Raw genomic sequence first — 19,496 nt, 5'->3', positions numbered from 1 at the left:
GTTTATTGTCCAAAGAGACACCAACATTGTTTTGAAACAAAGCTTTTCTGGATTTACAGAGGCCAATCCCTTCCCCCAACTATCATGATGCCACACAGATCTTGGTCTCGATGTAAATTGTAAGCTTTTCCACAGTTTACATAGTCACATGGCATGTTAGACAGCTTAAATTTTATAGATAGGTGGATACATGGTCTTCTGTTCAGTTCATACTTCATATCGTGGTCAGCTGCTTAGCGCAGATGGTTAGCATGCAGTGCAGCAGAGCACTTGCACCCAGTCAGTCTCGGGTTCAAGACTCCCGTTCCACATCTAGCCCCCACCCCCTTGTACCCCCATACTTTGTAAAAAAAAAGTCCAAAAGATGATCATATCTCCCTTCCAAGTTCCACCTGCCTACTAGCACCATCGAATCCTGCACTTGCACTGAGTACCATAAATCATGAAAGATCATTGAAGTACGAATATTCAAAAAACACAAAATTTGGTGTACAATATAATGAAAAAGTAGAAGAATTCAAGTGACAAACACAATCCCATGATCAAGCACCATCAGAAGCACAGGAATTATCAACGTCGTGCCAAGTTCCTATTACAAGTCTAATAAAATGGAGTCATTCTAGAAGCATCAATGCATACAACATGAATCCCACAAATGTTAAGACAATTAGAAAAGCCAATGTTGGAAAGCCCTTTCTCATGCAAGGCAAGGCCATGAATCCAATCACAAAAAACCACCAAATTCGAAGACCATGAGATATCTTACTTCTGTCTTATGTTTCAGGGTTTCCCTTTCTAAAATCACATCAAAAGGTCCATATGTTTTCTTCTTCTTTTTCCTTCAATTTGGGGGGGAGGGGAGGGAAGAGAAATCTGCCTGCTGTTTAGTTAGTAACTTATTATGGTTTTGCAGGCGGGGAACTGCTGCTGCGGCTATTACTACTGCTTCTTCCTCGGCCAGGCCTGCGCAGAATCAATCCACTCTTGATCAGAAAAAGAGGCTACACAGAAATGAAAATCATTATTTAATGCAACCAACTGGTTGAGAAGTATTTGCACAACCTGTCTCTTGTCTATCCTCCTTACACTTAGACCGGATCTATTACCCAAATACACTACCCCAATAGTCAGTACCTTTATCCCAGAAAATTAGGGTTTAAAGTGACATATGGGAAGAGATATGCAAGATTCAACAAATTAACAACATAGCTAGTGTGCCAGTACACTGGATAAGGGAAGTAGCATAATAATCTACAGGCAGAAACTCAACCCAAGGAATACAAAATGGATATGCCAGTACAGTCCAAATCCTCTACAAACCACTTCAAGTACATCTTGCAGCCTCCTACAACAGTTAAGCGAGTCAATCAGTTCGGTTTCAATTTATGGGTTTGGGTTGTAATGGACACAAACCAATTATTAATCAGTTCCAACTCCCCAAACTAAAACCATTTAATAATTGGTTTATCTTATACAGTTTTTTTTTCTCACTTCTGATCCCAAAAACACACCCAACATGAGTGGTTATTACACTTTCATAATGTTCCTAGTATTTACGATTCTGCCACTATATTTAAACCTTTATAATAATCATGGAACTGTCACTAATTCTTACAGCTGAGTTATTGAGTATTCGAGTGGGTCCAAAATCATCAGCATCATGTGGTTTTGGTTATGAGCTGTATTCTCTTGTTTACTTCTTTGTTTTGGATTTGGGCCCTACCATTCTGTTTAAGTCGCCATCTTGTAACATCATTTCCTTACCGTCATCAGGTGGTTTTAGTTGCAGGCTGTATTCTCCTGTTTACTTCTTTGTTTAGATTTGTGCCCAGCCATTCTGTTTACGCCGCCATCTTGCACTATCATTTCCTTACCAATAAATAAAACTATTACAAAAACACGAATAAACCCATGCTTAACAAGACCATCAGTGCTCTCAGTTGCTCTAGAAGTCCACTGGGGAAAAAACGCACTAATTTTGTGGACATGTTATCCACATTATCATCTAGAGAAGTGTAGATTTCATTCCCATTAGACATTGCCAGATGTCAGAACAATGCTTTGAAATTTGTTTGGAAAAGGTTATTTCTGTTTGTTGGGTAGTGATTGCTGAAAACAGGGGACAAGGCCCATACCTAATGGGCCAAATGCTTGATTTAGGCCACTATATTTAGCATCAGCCTATCCAACAATTAAAAGATCAAATCATCAAACGTCGCAGAAACAGACAACAGTGAGGGAGCACCCTCCCAGACTACAATTTTGGAATTTACAAATACACTTACCGTGGGACACTTGTATATCTAAATCAGTCCTGAAAATATGAGTCCTTAATGGATTAGAATTTGGATCAACCAAACCTCGATCCGTCTAATATCTAATCGAAATTGGATATGAAATGAAATAATCAGATTATTAAATAAAAGATTGATTTGGATTTACCACCTTACTTTCACATAATAAGAAGAAAACCATTAGAATGAGAGAGAATATTATGCTACCTTCTTGGGCTACGACTTCTTGAAATTTTCCTCGCTCCCTGTGTTGCAATAAGTTCATTAGAACTGGAAAAGACACGAGGTTTCAAATACATTTAAACTGCAATAGAAGATAATAAGATTATAGATACCTTGCGAGGACTGGGTGATCCAGAATACGATGAAGATTTTCCACGTCTTTGAGCCAATGCTCGGCCCCTGTTGCAAACAAATGGCAATTCAACACAAAAACAGATGTTAAAATGGTAGAAAGTTATCAAGAAGCTATAAATAATAGCGATGAAAAACAAGTCCTCTCGCGGTAAATAACTCAAGAAGTAAAACTGTTTCATTGACTTTGTTTATATAAGTGTAACTACAAGAGATCCATGCAAGGCTGCTACAAAATGTAGAAAGTTGCACGACACATCCTGAATAAAATGTTAAAATGTTAACAATGAAAAGTCTGAGATTCATTTAGGACCCTAGCTGGAATCGCTGACTACTGTAACTAAGTACAAGTCGGGAAGAATAGAGGTGAGTAGCAACTGAAAACACAGCAGTAGTAAGGTGAGAAATCAGTACTGAATCAAACCAAAAAACGAAAAAAGACTTCAAATCACCTTCAATGTTACCCACGCAAGTACTTGTTGCTGGAATGAAAAAACGGAAGAGGGAAAGACATGACCTGGCTTCAGTATCAAGGCCTACAGTAGGATTCACCACCTACCAAACCTAGGCTTCACCACAAGAACTGCAGCTCCTTTGCCAAAACCATGGGGTAAGTTCCCCTCCTTTATTTATAATCAAGCAATTACAACTTCTAAAAAGTAACCCAAACCAGTGTGGGCTACTTGATGTCCAAGTAACCAAGTCTTCTTCATTACAAGGAAATACAAAGTAAGAAATTAAAAACTCCTACTTATTAATATGGAGAAAATACAGAATTATAAACTTAAATAAATAGAAACTAAACCATGCCAGCAATAAGATCTTCACTCCAGTAAGCAATCTTCCATGGCTCCCACAAGATCTTCGAAAGGTCCTCCTCCATGCAAGGGCCTATGGGTGTTGGTGTACGATGTCTTGTATTCCGTCACAGTTTAATCCATGGAGTATTGGTGCAGGCGCCTCGACTTGCAGGACGGTGGGCCGTAGGGCTTGCAAGGGGGGCAGGAGGCCCCCTTGCATAGTGGGGGTGTAAGGGGCGCAGCCGCCAGCTCGAATTTTTTATTTGAGGGCAGTTTTGTACTTTCTGGATTAGGTTTTTTCACCATATATTTGTAGCGAGGGTTTCTTTCTCTGTAATGCAAGCGATACTGAGAGGTGTGAGGACGTGCATTATAACCCTATTCTCCATTAATAGTGAAGCAGAATCTCATCTCACAGAGGACGTAGGCAATCTTGCCGAACCTCGTAAATCTGTGCATTGTTTGTTCTTGTTTTTCCATTATCCTTTGCATCGTTTTAGGGTTGCGTTTCTACAAATGGGACCAACAAAATCAGTCAAAAAATCTCCCTCAGTTGCTGCTGGGTTGATGGCTACATGAAAAGAACAGGAACTTGGGCTTAAGTATAGCCAACATATATGGACCCAAGTATGTGCCTGACTATGACTTGAGTCGATGGCCCGAAAAGGGCTTGGTTTGGGCTGGTTGTAACTTAACCCAGCTGAACTATTTAGGGGCCTGTTTGGACTGGCCTTGTACTGCATCAGAAAGGAGCTGAAAGAACCAGGAACTGTTGCATTATTATGTGTGCAACAAGTGTTGAGATGCATAAGGAGTGTCAGTTTGGCTGTCACAAGAGATCAGGATCTCAGTAGAAACTCAAAACTATATTTCCTTTTAGGTGATTGGCTCCCACAAAGAGACTTCATTAACAATTTAGGAACATTTATAGCAGTATAGACAAAAATATAAAACGAAGCCAATTTTCTAACAAAGGGCATAAAGGTAACACCATTCAGGATAACTTTGGCATCTTGAAATTTTATACATGGATTCCCAATCTAATGTAAAGCTAGGTCACAACTAACCTAACCCCAGATAGGATCACAGAATCAACCCTAAACAAGTAATGGTTCTGATCTGATATCAATATAAGAACGTACACTCAACAGTAGGTAACAATAGGTTTTAACAACCCTTAGTACTCCCAACACACACAACCAATAACCCCAGCAAACTAGACAATTGGCAGCAGCCTATATTACCCAATCGCATACCAAAATTAGGGCTTAAAATTCTGAAGATGAAGTTGTGATCAAGAACCACAGTAGTAGTTATAGGGAAGAAATCACTATCGAATGAGGGGCCTAGGAATGGTGTTATGCTTCCAAAGTTGGGTCAGAAATTGAGGATTAGATCTGGGGTTCTTGGGCTTGTAGCTCACGGTAGTAAAACACCGTTACAGACTTACAGTAGAGCCGCAGGGAAGAAGTTGTGTCTACACAAGGCAGGTTCTGTGAAACTCAATAGATCAATCTTCAAGGATCAAACAGTAACAATCATCAGTGTAAAACAGTATCTCAATTCCTCTCAGATACTGAGTTAGTGCAGGGAAAAAAAAAGTAACAAACAACAAGATGGAGAGAGAAGGAAGAGGAAGAAAAAAGAACGAAAAGGATATGTTGGTCTCCCACCTTCTAGGAGATGGCCTCTTACCAATCTTGCTGTCTCTCACACTCACTCACACACACATGCACAAAGCACTCATTCAATGGCTGTCAAATCGTGGAACGCTAGGAATTGCCTCCTTTATTTATAAATTGCCTTAATACAAAAATAGAAACTCTCTTGGCAAATGAAGAACAACAACGACGACGACAACGCCACTTAGTGGGGTCGGCCACATGGATCCAAGAGCTACTAAATAACACATACAAGGATATAGAAACTAAAAATATAAACCTAATATTCTTAATGACTGAGAAACAAAAAATGAAAACTAACTACATAATCCCCCAAAAAATGAAAACAAACTACTTAATCTCCTATAGGACCTATATCCCTAATATTTTGGGCTTATAGAATTGGACCTCAATCCCTAATATTTGGGCTTTATAGAATTGTCCCATTACAAATATAAATCCCATGGCCCATACAACCCGTTGGACACTCAAAATTACACATATTAGTCCATTCTTGGTCCAATATTCCAATTTGATGGCCCGGTTTTCTGGTACCCTTCTTACTTTCTTGAACTACATCAACTCTACCCATCTTGAAAAAAACCCATCCACGAGTTTGGTAAAGATGTCAAATCAGACATCCACAAGTTTGGTGAAGATGTCGAATCAGACTTGCACAATCAGCCTTCAGTGGGAAGTAGAATTCAGCAACCGTCAACTCCCTCTGCCGTCCCTCCATGGCTTACTGGCTCTAATACCAAATTAATGTAAGGTTCGGTCATAAACGACCTAACCCCAGACAGGATCTCGTACACAACTAGTGAACCTCAGATCAAGTACTGAACCACAACAACATTCCACTAAAGTAGAACAAGTACATCGATTGACAAAAATTTAGAATTTAAATTTAGAAATCAACGATGACACTCAAAGGGGCTTGGATGACCTTGAAACCCCAATCGAGTGGACTGTTTTGTAGGGTTCTCGATGAGCAATAGCAGCAGCCTTCAAATAGCAACCAAACAATGCTTCTCAACAGTGGAATCAGGCCTTTGAATGGCCTTCAACAGTCTTAAAATTCAAAACAGAATACTTGCAGAGATCGATGGAAAAAGAAGAAAACAAAAGATAGAAAAGAAAGGATAGAATAGGATTCAGCCTCCCTCTCTCCCGGTCGCTCACCCACTCACAAGTATAGGCATCTCACCCTCCCCACTGCCTCTCACAGCATAACATGGTTCCAAAACCAAAACTCTTACCTTTTTTTCGATATAGTTGGCTGCTGGGTTCAGCCTCATGCCTTTATTTATAAAGGCCAATTACATCCTAAATCTTCTAGAAACATCTAAAAAATAAATCCAAACAATTCCTTTCCCAATTACCAAATAGAAACTCAAGTAAAGTAAACTTCTAGTCTCTAAAACCGAAATTAGAAACTAATCCTAGCTAATTAACTATAACAAGCAAATAGAAATAACTAAAATAGAAAGCAACTCCAGATCGCATCCTTAGAGAGTGGGAGTCCAAGCTGCTGTAAAAATTGGTCTTCAAAATGTACTTCACCAGTTGACCATGGGGCCCACACGATCTGGACATTATCTCCTCCTTAACTAGCAATGAAATCTGGGAAATATCTCTATTAAACTGCCGGCCAATACTCTATCCAAATCTGGACTTATAATCCCCACATAATCTACCTGCTCTCTTATGATATGCTCCTAAAAATTAGAAATCTGGGCCCCTGGAATGTGCTCCATCAAACCAAGAACCAGGTCACATCGGACCAGGCTTTCTCTCACAGCGATTCGGGACTGGTTTTGGGGCCTTGTTCCTGTGGCTACACTTGGACTGGAACCGGTGATCTACATCACAATCAACCAAGTTGTAAATTGAACAATGCATTGTCGTGATATGATGTCTTTTATCCATAAAATTCTTCACATATACACACGCAAAACCACTTGAAACATGTCAAATTCAAATGAAAAAGGACTGGAAATCACACAAGCCCAAATGTGCATCCATTTCAGTTCCCACAGACAAGTTTAGTTAAACTGACTAATTTCTGGATAAAGGAAAAAAAAAACAGCATATAATATAAAAGTAATAGGTTTAAGGAGAAAATGAAAAGGAAAAAAATCAAATTAAATAAACTACTAAATACAAAAGGGATGGATTGGAGAGGATGACCTTTTCACCTCAAGTGAAAAGCATGCATGATTGTGCTATTGTTTTGAAATGTTAAGCTAGCAGGCATTGGCAATTGGCATCATACGATGGCATAGCTACCTGCGAGGAGAGACTGATCTTGAACGTGACCGAGCAGGCCTACGAACAGGAGAGCGGCTACGCCGACGGATTGGTGACCTTCTAGGAGGACTACGTGCTCGTCTAGGAGGAGAACTGGACAAAAAGAAAATTCATTTGTACAGGAAGCCAAAACAAGGAAATATTGCGGAAAATAATCATGCACAATTTTGTTAAGTCATACTCAATCCAAAATGGGTGCATGAGGGAATTTCCAGATTCCAACAATTGCTACAATAAATAGATAGCATCAACATCAAATGAACTCACACAATACAGAAGAAGTCTCTGAATAAAAAAAATCTAGACTGATCAAAACCCATATAAATCTACGTAAATTTGATTGAAGAAAGACATCATCCGCAATCAAGGATTTAAGTATCAAATTCGGGTATCGTACTGGAAATGTGATTTTAAGAGGCGTATTGTATTGGAGAGATGCAAGAAATGGTAAAGATACGCATGGAAATGGTAAAGAAATGAATGAATGTGCTTATGACACATATAAAATATAGTTTTCAAGCATAAAACACCTATACTATACAGCAACTCACCCTCATCCCAACTAAATGGGGTTCGCTACATGGATCCTTGCCCTAAGCTCTATTTGATGTCACAATTGATACAAGACGTAAGATATGCAAGTCTTTCCTCACCATTTCTCCTAAGGTCATTTCAGGTATGCCCCTAGCTCTTTAAAACCTTCAATCTGAATCAAATCACTCCTCCGTACTGGAGCATTCTAAGGCCACCGTTGAACATGGTCATGCCACCTCAAACGACCTTCTCGTAGCTTCTCATGTATCGGAGCTACTCCCAAGCCAGCAACAATATGATCATTCTTTTATCCTTCCTAATTTTACCACTCATCCATCTCAACATCCTCATCTTTGTTGCATTGAGTTTATCTATATGATGCTTCTTAATTTCCCAAAATTCCGCACCATACATCAAAGCCAATCATAAGACCATCCAATAAAATTTTCCTTTAAACCACCGACTAGCAATGCTTCAAAGAGGTATTTTTGCAGATTTGTGGGGTAAAGGAGAAAGATATCTGCAACATTACCCTTTTTTTACCCAAATCAGCTTTGTTCCATGATTTGAGTACTGTAAATCCCCAAAACTTGTTGAAATGATGAAGATTAGGTGTTTTTTTTTTTAACATTAGATGATTTCCATCAACTCATATCGAAGAGAAAATCAAGTCTCCAACTCCTTCGGTTGCTCTCAAATACCTATCTCACTCACAGCTTGATGTAGATTGACGGAGGTCAAAGGGAAATCAGCAACAGCCAGTCCAGATTCTTTCACCCATCAAACCAGCATATTTGGGACCATACTCTGATATTACTTAGGCCCATATATCAAGCCACCGACTAGCAGTTCTTCAATGACAAAGTTAGATTTTATTCATTTTCTATTTTGAAGTTTATATTGTCTTTTAAGCTTTATATTTAATTTCTACTTTGATTAATGAAAGTAAGTTTGGTTTTAATACCATGGCTGTGAGATGCACTGAAGTGAGGTGAGAGACCTTAGGAAAGACTGACCAAGGCCATAGGTAAGAGGCCTTGGTCATTCCCCCAACCCCATCTTCTTCCTATCCCTTTTCTCTGTTGCCGCTGCAATCCCTAGAACACTATCCCATCGAGTGTCACAGAACCTGGTTCCTGAAAGTGCAACTTCTACCATACGGCTCTACTGTACTGGTGATGTGATTTCTGCATCAGACTTTGAGCCACTGCAACTCCAGATCAAGAGACATCAGATTCAGCACCTACTTTGGCAGTGTAGCACTCACCCTCAACCCCTCCATCAATGGTGATTGCAGCCTGAACCAATGACTGGATATGGCCGTGCACTGTAAGTTGCTAATTTTGATTTTACTGTCTAATTCAGAAACTCCCTCACATCTCACCATCTGGCCGCCACAATGGACTGAGAATTTTAGGAGTTATTTCCAACCTACAAGCACAACCCTCGACAGGAAGATCTGCCCCATCTGAGGTGCTTACTTACTAATTCTGAAATCTTTTATTTTGTGGGTATCAGCCCAATTTCTGTTGGCCAGACCAGACTCGTCCTATTTTGTTTCTTCTGGGCAGGACATCAATCTAATTCACTGTTAAACCTAATTGAGAATTACGAGAATAAATTACCTCGCTGTTCACCTACGGTTTTGGTGTTCTGGTATTTTATGTTGGTGAAAACTGGTGTTATATAGTACTGTTGTTAGTATTGGAATGTTGTGGGTTAGGTTCGAACTTGCAATTTGAACCTTACATTACGTTTTATGTTTTGCACATTCAATGGAGGTGTATCAAGTGTTATCGATCCCGTATCAGACGTATTAGTCCCATATCAGACTGTATGGAACCGTATCGGTTGACAAAATTTTTATTTTTTATTTTTTGGAAAAATGTCGTATTGATATCCACCGATACCGATATGTATTATTGACCAATACAATATGATACTTACCATACTCAAAACCCTGTCTGCAATAACAAAGTATGGAGGATGACATTGAAGAAAAGATTTTTATCCATCAACTTCCACATAGGACATTATTCAGTGCCCCACACCACAAATACCTCAAGCTCAACCAGTTTTCAGAACATCGCAATGAGAGTTCTACTAACCCACAATTGTAACTTCAATTAACCCATGCCTCAAAATTTAGAAATCCAACCACACCCAAGGCAATTAGAAACCTTAAAATTATTTGGAAAGTATAAGAGAACCATGCCCACAGCGTTCAAGATTCCAATTTCAAGGCTTCCTTGACCTTTCACTTACCTAGAAAATGGTAGAGAGGTATCGCTTCTTCTCTACCAGAAATCACCATGCAATTCTAGCTTTGCACAATTAATAGTACAGAGAACTTCAAATTTGGATGGCTGATTGCATCTTACCGTCGCCTCAGCGGGACAGGGGATCGCTTGCGGACTGGACTACCACGTATTCTTCGGGGAGAAGTTCTGTCAATGACAAAATCCGTCAATGGCCACTGGATTAATCAATAGGAAGAAAAGCCATTCAAGTGAAAGGAAACCAACCGTGCAGGAGACCTGTGCCGCCTTGGAAGAGGTGACGGAGAACGTCTTCTAACAGGAGATGCTGGCCTCCTTCTGGGAGTCGTTTCACCACGACGATACGGAGATTCCCCTCGGCGACGAACAGGGGACTCTACACGTCGTCGTGGAGGAGATTCTGGCCGCCTTCGATGTGATACAGGGGATCTCCTTCGTGGTGGTGAAAGAGGTTTACGACGTGGAGAAGCTGTTGAAATTAGGTCAACAAAAGTCATTGTTTACAAGCAGAACAGAATACATGGCTATATTAAAAGAATCTACAGCTGTAAAATTGGCTTACGTTCTCTCTGGCGCTGCCCATCCTTTTCAATATCAGCACCAACATTATCCTTTTGGGGAGCTTCTCTTTTCTGAGAGGCAGGAATAGCCTTTGGAGGGGATGACACTTTCTGGCGTGGAGGTAAGGTGAATCTTGCTTGAACAACATTCCCATCAATTTGAGCCTACATCAGGCCAATGAAAACATCAATTTACTATTAGCAGGCACCCACAAAAAAAATCTACAGTATGTATATTGAACCATACACCATCCATGTAAAGTTGCGCTTTTTCTGCATCAGCCCTCGTCTTGAACTCCACATAGCCATATCCACGAGGAAGATTAACCTGGAAACATTGCCACTTCCACATTACAAACCAGGATAGAATGAACAAGTGCGTAAACCACAATAATATTAAACATGCTAACTTACAATACGATCCATAATCAATTCCACATTAACTACTTCACCAAAGTTACCTGCAAGGAAGGAGGAAAGCAAAATTTATATGGAAAGGAAAATAGGACTTTAGAATCAGATCATGCATAATAGCCTTCTTCCCTACTTACTGAATATTTCTTTTAAATGTCCTTCATTCACATTCCTGGTAAGCTTGTCAATGTGCAGAACGACAGACTCAAGAACTGGAGATGCTTTCCTGAAATAACCAGTAGCATTAGAACATATGCATAAAATGAACAAGTACAGGTTGCGACTCTTCAAGTATAAGTTTGGGAGGAAATAGGTAGGTAAGCAAGGATTTATTCCATTCCCAGCTAATCTCAGCTATTTTTCTTCAACCAAAGGCAATAAAGCATGTGAAATACATCACAATAAATTAAATGGTTTGCATAAAAGGCAATATAGGTAAGAATTTGGACTACATATATAAGGGTTTACTTCGGAGACAGGTAAGGAACAGGTTCAACAATGAATGCTTCCACAGATAAAGACAAAAGCAACCTCTCAAACAATTAAAAATTTTCAGATAATAAATGCATCACACCCAAAACACCCTTTTTGATCCATGAGTTTATTCAGAATCCTGTTATATACCGAGCAAGAGATGCCACATAGCCTCGGTACATAACAAATTCATTACTGTAACACCAGCAGGTGTATGGTATATTTCGAATAGAACAAAATTCGCTACCTAAAAATTCTTGAGAGATTCCAAAATGATCAACTTTAAAACAGAACATTTTACAACAGAAACAGCCCTAGCTGATGACCCAATGATCTTCCCAAAAGGGTGGATCATGTCTTGATGTTATTGCTTGCTTAAAAAGTCCAAACATATGATGCATATCAAGATTCATTAATAATATAATGTATTCAATATCTCTTAATCCACAACTCGTGCTGGGATAAAGCCGATGACTGGACTAACTAGTACATCTTTTTTTAAATTACTATTCCCATTGATCAAGAGGAACATAATTTAATCACAAAAGAACAATGCTTCCTACTGGATAAGTGAGCCTTTGGCTGTACTAGTCGGGAGAGTTTGGTCAATCAGCCAGCTTAACTATTGTGGCCTAGAAAGCATATTTGCCAACGATAAAGAAAACAATTGCAACCAGTTAAAATATGGTCAAAGCACCCTCTCAAATATTTATGCCTACTACACATACCCATGCTGCATAACAGGCTATAACTAAGAACAAAACAGATGGATTCTTCAAAAAAATTAGGCCATACACAGAATTTGACGCCTAAACTGCTAAATTACCTATTTCTTGGTCAAAATTTTAATATTTCCAAATACAATTTTAGACGAGACTAAACAGTTCGCATGAAACATTACCTTGGTGGAGGTGAAGCCCGTTTAGCTGGTGGAGGAGAAGGCCGACGCCTGGCTGCAACTGCAGGACTGCATAAGGAAACAATACCATAATATTCTGTCAGATACTCAGATATGCCCAGTAACCAGTACTTTTCAGCGAATTGAAAAGAATAGCTTAAAGAGAGCGACACCTCACCATGCATTTACCCAATAACAGGTCCACACCTTTTATAACTGCCATAGTTGTCACGGTGCTAAGGCAAACTAAGGCGGTGGAGGGCAAACTAAGGCGGTGGAGGGTTGCCTAAGCGCTTAGGCGAGAAGGCGTCCACCTTAAGGCAAACAAGGCGACCAATTGTTATTTTTTGTTTTCCCTATTTTCTAACATTATTTAGCAAGCTATATATAGTAATATACCTTGTATCATAAAAAAATCAAGATTAAGCCACATCAAGTCATTAAAAATCAACATTTAGGCATTTAGCCACATCAAATCATAAAAAAAAATTAACATTAAGTCATATTAAGTTATAAAAAATCAACATTTTGAGAAATGCTCTTGTTCTATAATAAGTTTGACTAGTCAAATGATTTATTTTTACACGAGACTTTTGTATTAGTTATAACATAAAACCAGTTTTCCAACAAGTCTAAGATTACTTAAATCTGAGTTGTAATGATAAAGTTATGCTCCGATCAAACTTATTGAATGCTGTTAAAATCACCTTAATGAAAAAAAATTTTATGGATATCAAAACAAAAGATTATTTTACCGGACTTTTGGTTTTTAGCAATGTTCTAACATGATAGAATTTATAAAATTTTCATAATTGAGAAAAAACCCCTAGCATTTAAAAGTTAAAAATCGCCCCTATAACCAAAATCCAGTTTTTGTTCTTGGACTAGGGGGTTGATTTTTTATCCTTTTGGAATTTGATTTTTAAGCTATTTTTATTGGATTCAAATAGGGGGTATTTGCTTATTTATGAATAATATCTTAAGTAAATGAAATAACCTTAAATGATATTTGGCATAAATAAGTGTCAAAACACAAGGCGACATGTAGTGCAACAAGGCGATTGTCACCTAGGCCCCAGGCAAACCGCCTAGACGCCTAGTCAACGCCTTGACAACTCTATTAACTACCACTTGGAAGTTCAGCTGGGGCTGAATATTTGTGGACGGGTGGACTCCAAGGTCACTTGTCATCAGTCAAATCCCATACCAATCCAAGCGTGCCAAGTGGCAAAGCAAGAATTTATACAAATCACAGACTATAAAGACGGTTTACAGGACTACAATGCAGGTGCATGGACATATATGGGAGGGTATGCATGCATATGGGAGGATATTTTGAATTTCAATCTGAAATCAGACACATGGCCAATCCGCATCATCCCCATACATCAGCAATCAGAATTCAGAATTGCCACATAACTCTTCCACATGGCAAAACAAGGGTGTGCTGATATTGTTATCAACTGTTCAAGTAATAGACTGATTTAATTTTTGGGCCTTGGTCATGGTAAAGGTCATAAGGTGTTGTGATAAGATTCTCATTCTGCGAAAAAAGGTATCTATCTAGGTGGGGTCTGTGGCGATACTATCAACCTAGTCTAGGCTAATGTAACTACATTACCCACGTTTTATGCCTCTCATCACCATGCCGGCTGTTGCAGCAATGGAGCTCAACAAAATGCAACAAAACCCTGTACATGGTGGGACAGATGTTTGATTATGCTCAACTCAAAAAAAGCTAACACAATTTCTTTTGATTGACTACATGAATCATTTCAATCCATTCGACGAAACGGCAAATTTCAGATTGATGTAGGATGACTCTAATGGTTTTATTTGATGGATGAGAATGCCACTTGTCTTCTGTTGTAGTCATATGCCATTTGTCTTCTAATGCAGTCAAGACTGCCCAATTGGGCTTAGGACGACTTTATGTTGGGGCATGGATAAGTTCTATAGGCCTTGAGCTACTCTTTTGTAGAGTTAATCTTGTAACGGACCTAATTTATAAGTCTATATTTAGGGGTTTAAGTTTGTGTACGGAATTAGTAGTAGTTAGAGGAGTTGGAGAATAGGTCACTTGTTAGGTAGAGCAGTGTCCTGACTTGAGTTGCTTCTCTTTTTCAAATGGTAAGGGTGACTCAAAGTCCTTTTAGAGTCTAGTTAGGAATTTCATGAGCTTACTGCTGTGCCTACTAAAAGTACTGACCTGGGAAGGCAGTTTTTCCTTGGTCGATTGCTTTTCTCCCACAGTTCTTCTTCTAGTTCTGGTTCTTTTATAGCCAAAAGATATCTCTCCACTGCTGTTTGATGTAGATACATATGCTGGCCTACACTACCGAAGGAGGAAGAAGGTCAGCCAGACCAGCCAGCCCTTGAGTTGATCATGCTGGGCCTCACTGTTTTGTCCCTATGCTGGCCACACCTGCAGCCATCAAACCAGCATAGATGCACCTTGGATTGTCCATATTTTATTTCTTCAATTGATCTTTTAGAAGAGCCCAAGCTGCCAGCCCAAAGCAGCCATCAATCCAGCTGTCCAGAAGCTTCTCTTGCTGCCTGCGATTTCTCATAGAGCTGCATTTTGTCCTTTATGTTTGACCAGTCAAACCTGAGTTGGACAAGTCAATAAATATTCTAGAAGGTCCCTTTTATCTGTCTTTTATGTTCACTTGAAGTTCAAGTCAGTGGGAGTTGCCAGAGTACGTTAAGTTTCCTTTTTGAGTTAGTTTCCTAATTGTAAATCTGTCTACTCTCTATAAAAGAGAGATTGTTGTACCAATTTTTTAATTAATGAAGACTCGATGAATTGCAGCCATTATAGCCCAAAACCTCCTGAGATAGGATGGATCAACAACTGAGATAATTGTGGGTGAGAGCCCCAAGCTGAGATAGCCATATCCCACCTACATCTATCACAACTTCATACATCTTCTTCTCCTTATTTTCTTCTTATTTGTGTTTGTGACAGAGTGATTTGAGACTACTTGAAGCCTCGATTGAAGTTCCAGGCACCCCCATAGCTGAATATTGAAGAACAACCAAAGTTACCAAATCGATTTCAACTTGTGTCAGGGTTTTAAGCCAAATCGATTTTGGCTGAAATTCCCAAACCATCAGGCTTCATCTCCAAAACCCTATTGAGGCCGCCAAGGGACCCCTTCAATCACAGTTGCAGCCCCTCCGGAGTCCACCTGAGCAAGCCACAGGCCTTCTCCTCTATTCCGACCGAAATCCTGTTTCCGCCAGGGTTTGTCTCAGTTTCTGCTGTGCTGTTGCTGCTCTGTGGGAGGTTTCTTTTGAAGGTTAGTCAGTTCTATTTCTGGGCCTAATCTGATCAGGTCTGAAGCTTCTGTTTTCCCTAATCTCTGAGATATATTTAAGTCCTACTTTTGTGACTTACTTTGCTCTGTTTAGATTCTCTTATCTGAGATCAGATCTGTGATTGGCTGTGACTTCTGAGTTGCTTTGCTATTGGGGTTGTTTACCTAGGCTGGACATACCTTACATCATTGTTCATCTACTCTGTATATCGGATTCATAGTTCTGCTTGTTTATTGCTTCTAATCTCCTAATCTGAAATTCTGAAATCTGCTATAATCATCTTTAATCAGTTCCAGATATCTGATCATCAATATCAGTGTAATATCTCAGTTCTTGTTCATAGCTTCAAATACAAGCACCCTGGGCTCCATCTCTTTCTTGATCTCTGATTTTCAAGATTTTTACATCAATCGATAGGGGTGATAAGCCTTATATCCAAAATGTTTTCAGCCTGGTCTAACCATTGGTTATTGAGTTACATAATTTTCCCTTATTTTTTGCCAATTCTGTCCTGAATTTGCTCAAGTCTAGTTCAAATGATTCCTATATGGATCCTGGCCTAAGAATGGTTCCAGTTCTTGTGAACTGCTAAAATCCTTACTGTAACTCTGAACCACGTCATCTTTCTAAGGGGAATGTAAGCAAAGGCTCATACCACCTTCAAGTATTTAAAAAAATCCTTGGGAAAGATAGCCTCTACAATAAAATTTGGTCCGCAAAACAGGGTAGCTCAAATAGGTGGAATCAAAATATATTGTGCAGGTTTTTTTGTGATACAGTCAGTGTGGAAGTTCACGATGGAAGTTTTTATTCTTCTCCTTGGCATCCAGGTGGAAGTTGCACAGATGTTCGGTGCATGATTTGTTCTCGAAACGGTGTTCCCCAGCATCTAGAAGATGGTTGTTAATGTAAATGCCTTTGCATCACACGGTTGGATAATGTTAATAACTAGGACTTTGCCATATATACCAAACTTTTTGAAGAACCTAGAATGACTGGGAGATCACAAATTTTATTAACTCCTCTCATAATTGGACGAGGTTTGTAATATCGGAGGGGGATAATGAGTATCAAAATTGCAGAAACTGATGTTTGATGCAAATTATCAGTCAAATCTTACTGAGTTGTCTACCGGTGTCAAATCCTGTGAATTTTCCTCTCAAGGTTAATTTGTATGCCTCCAGTTCTTAATAATGTGACCTTCTTTTTGTGGCCAGCTGCCACTGGCATATCCATTGGGTTGGATCATCTCATGAACAAGGGCATGCAGATTTCTTTAATGCAAGATAGGATTTGATTCACCGCATATTTTTGTACCATCCCTTTGCGACAGTTTTCTCATTCTTTCCATGGAGCCTTGGACTCCCCCCTCTCTTAGAAGACGCTTGATCACACTGACAGGCAGTTTTGCAGAGGTATGGCTACATTAGTGAAAAAATCTCTTTGTTGCCATCCAATGGAGTTCCCAGAAATAAAGGCTCCAACAATGAATCTTGTAGGCGCTAAAATTTGTCATTCTTCGGGGAAACTGTTTCAGATTTTTTGTTCCAATTGGAACCATGTGCTAGTGAATCATCTGAAATCAGTCTTGCAAAACCTTAAGCACGACTGAGACCCAAACTGAAATAATCTACAACTTTCTCCCACATGCATGGCTAGCATTCCTATGAAGACAACTAGGATTCTTGACCACCAAATAAAATGTCCAAGAATCAGCAGATCCAATTTAAAATTTTGTCATTTCATGGGATGAGTGGGCACGCTTTGCTATTGCAACCTATTAATTCGAAACTTGGAAACAGCCTCTCCGGCGAAACAAGGGGTAAGGCTGCGAACATTTGCCCTCCCAGACCCTGCAGTAGCAGGAGCCTCGTGCACCGGGTTGCTTTTTTTTTTTCCATTTCCTGGGATGGTTGGACATGATTCATGTAGCCATCCCACGTTGTAGCATTAAGACTTTAGATCAGCTGAACATCTAGACCACCACAGAGAAGGTAATGTTGCATCTTAAGTTCCACTGCTATGGCCAATGGTGAAAGAGAGACATAAACACAAGGACAAGGTAGATGGGAAAGCTATCAAAGGTGTGATACTGGCCCCCTTGATAGATACCGTTTCTTCTACGAAGAGAATCTCCTCTCCAAAGCTTCTAAGACCGACGCCCAACCTAACAAATGGACATCAATTTAGAATTCTCTCCCGCTTGCAGAACAGCGGAGCACAGCCACTATGCAGATAAGCTCCATCTCCCAGGTTCTATAATAAATTAAATTATTAAATAAACGCTAATATTGCAACCCACCAAAAATAAGAAGTATGAACCAACATAAGCATTCTTCCTTTTCCATCGAAGCACAATGGAACACAGATAGAGAATAATGGGGCTAATGGAAAACGGAAAAGGTTGGGAAGCAAAAGGTACAAACCTTTTTCTCTGAGGTGGAGGAGATCTGCTGCGAGAACTGACACTCCGAGAAGGAGAGGAAGAGGAAGAGAGGGAGCGAGACCGAGAACGGGACAGCGAACGAGAACGTGAATCTGAACCAGAAGTCGAGCGAGAGCGGGACCGAGAAGACGAACCCGAGTCCGAGCCCGAAGGCGTGGCCGGACGACCACGACCAGGTTTCGCCATGTTTACCTGCAGAGACCACAAACACGGCCGAGTGAGCAGACACAGACGGTTCAAAAAGACAGAAACCCTAGACAAGGGTTTTACAGCTAGAAGCAGTGGGCTTTCTAAGCAGCAAGCTATTGGGTTTCTTTTCCTTTAGGCTATGTTTGGTAGCCAGGAGAAAAAAAAACCTAGAAAAGAAAAGAAAATAAAAGAGAAAAAATTGTGAGAAGATAAAAAGAGTCTATGTTTGACTACCAAGAGAAGCAAATATATCTATATATATATATATATATATATTTGAATTTTAAAAGAGAGATAGACACATATCATTGTGTAATTATTCTTTTTTGTCTTATTATGTTTTTATATTTTCTCATGTTTTCTTGTGTTTTTTGTAAGAAAATTTTTACGGGAGCAAAAGAAAATTTCACAATTCCTAAATAAAATTTTGAATTTGAAAATATGAATATTCTCTTGGATGAAGATATACCAAGTGCAAAGAGAAATTTTTAACCTAAGAAAAGAAGTACAAAAAGTGTACTTTTTTCTTTTCTTTTCTTTTCTTCGCTTAGCTACCAAACACAGCCTTAGAAAATGAAAAACCACTGTTTTGGGGATATTTCTTCTCAGGGTTGATTTGATATTATGAATTTCCACTACGAGTACTACTGCGCTCAGCTGATAATGACCCACACATTATTAAAAAAATAAAGAGAAAATTGCATTGCCACCCCCTAAACTTTGGTTCTTATTCAATGCCACCCCCCGGAATTTTCGAAACACCAAAGACACCCCCTAAAAATTCAAACAATTCCAAATCAATCCCTGCCGTTAGCCGACCGCGTTAAGTGATAGAACCTCTATTAATTTTTTTACAAAATTCCCAAATCACCCTCGGCTATTGTGAGAGGACAATATTACCCTCCCTTTCCCTTCTTCTAAACTCACACGGTTCTCCCGCCTCCATGTAGGTTCGTGGG

At 39.4% G+C, this 19,496-nt stretch overlaps 1 protein-coding gene across 2 annotated transcripts; it reads right to left on the bottom strand.

Moving 5' to 3' along the window:
• Positions 1 to 539: 539 nt before the first annotated feature.
• On the bottom strand, positions 540 to 18,649 carry LOC122057752 (serine/arginine-rich splicing factor SR45-like). Of its 2 annotated transcripts, XM_042619993.1 has the most exons (13): positions 18,329 to 18,649; positions 12,582 to 12,647; positions 11,344 to 11,432; positions 11,207 to 11,253; positions 11,040 to 11,120; positions 10,795 to 10,957; positions 10,479 to 10,701; positions 10,335 to 10,400; positions 7,399 to 7,512; positions 2,630 to 2,696; positions 2,502 to 2,539; positions 1,063 to 1,099; positions 540 to 963 (listed from the first exon to the last, which is right to left on the bottom strand). In XM_042619993.1, exons 1-13 carry the CDS (start codon positions 18,532 to 18,534, stop codon positions 940 to 942), a joined length of 1,221 nt encoding a protein of 406 aa, XP_042475927.1. In that variant the 5' UTR covers positions 18,535 to 18,649; the 3' UTR covers positions 540 to 939. The 2 variants fall into 2 exon arrangements, with proteins under 2 accessions (XP_042475927.1, XP_042475926.1); XM_042619992.1 differs by lacking the exon at positions 1,063 to 1,099 and having other exon boundaries at positions 18,329 to 18,645.
• Positions 18,650 to 19,496: the final 847 nt, after the last annotated feature.

This window comes from Macadamia integrifolia, chromosome 12 (assembly GCF_013358625.1).
Source record: "Macadamia integrifolia cultivar HAES 741 chromosome 12, SCU_Mint_v3, whole genome shotgun sequence".
NCBI classification, from domain to species: Eukaryota; Viridiplantae; Streptophyta; class Magnoliopsida; order Proteales; family Proteaceae; genus Macadamia; species Macadamia integrifolia.
Note: the sequence above shows the minus strand (reverse complement) of the source record. Positions and strands in the feature narration are given on the sequence as shown.

What these genes read in the sequence shown, in the direction of transcription:
- LOC122057752 (XM_042619992.1), bottom strand. Translation starts at nt 18,534, where the DNA reads ATGGCGAAACCTGGTCGTGGTCGTCCGGCCACGCCTTCGGGCTCGGAC. An exon ending in CCTCCACCTCAGAGAAAAAG is followed by an intron (nt 12,648 to 18,328) that starts GTTTGTACCTTT and finishes TTCCTTATGCAG; the next exon opens with TCCTGCAGTTGCAGCCAGGC. An exon ending in AGATCAGTCTCTCCTCGCAG is followed by an intron (nt 2,697 to 7,398) that starts GTAGCTATGCCA and finishes TGTTTGCAACAG; the next exon opens with GGGCCGAGCATTGGCTCAAA.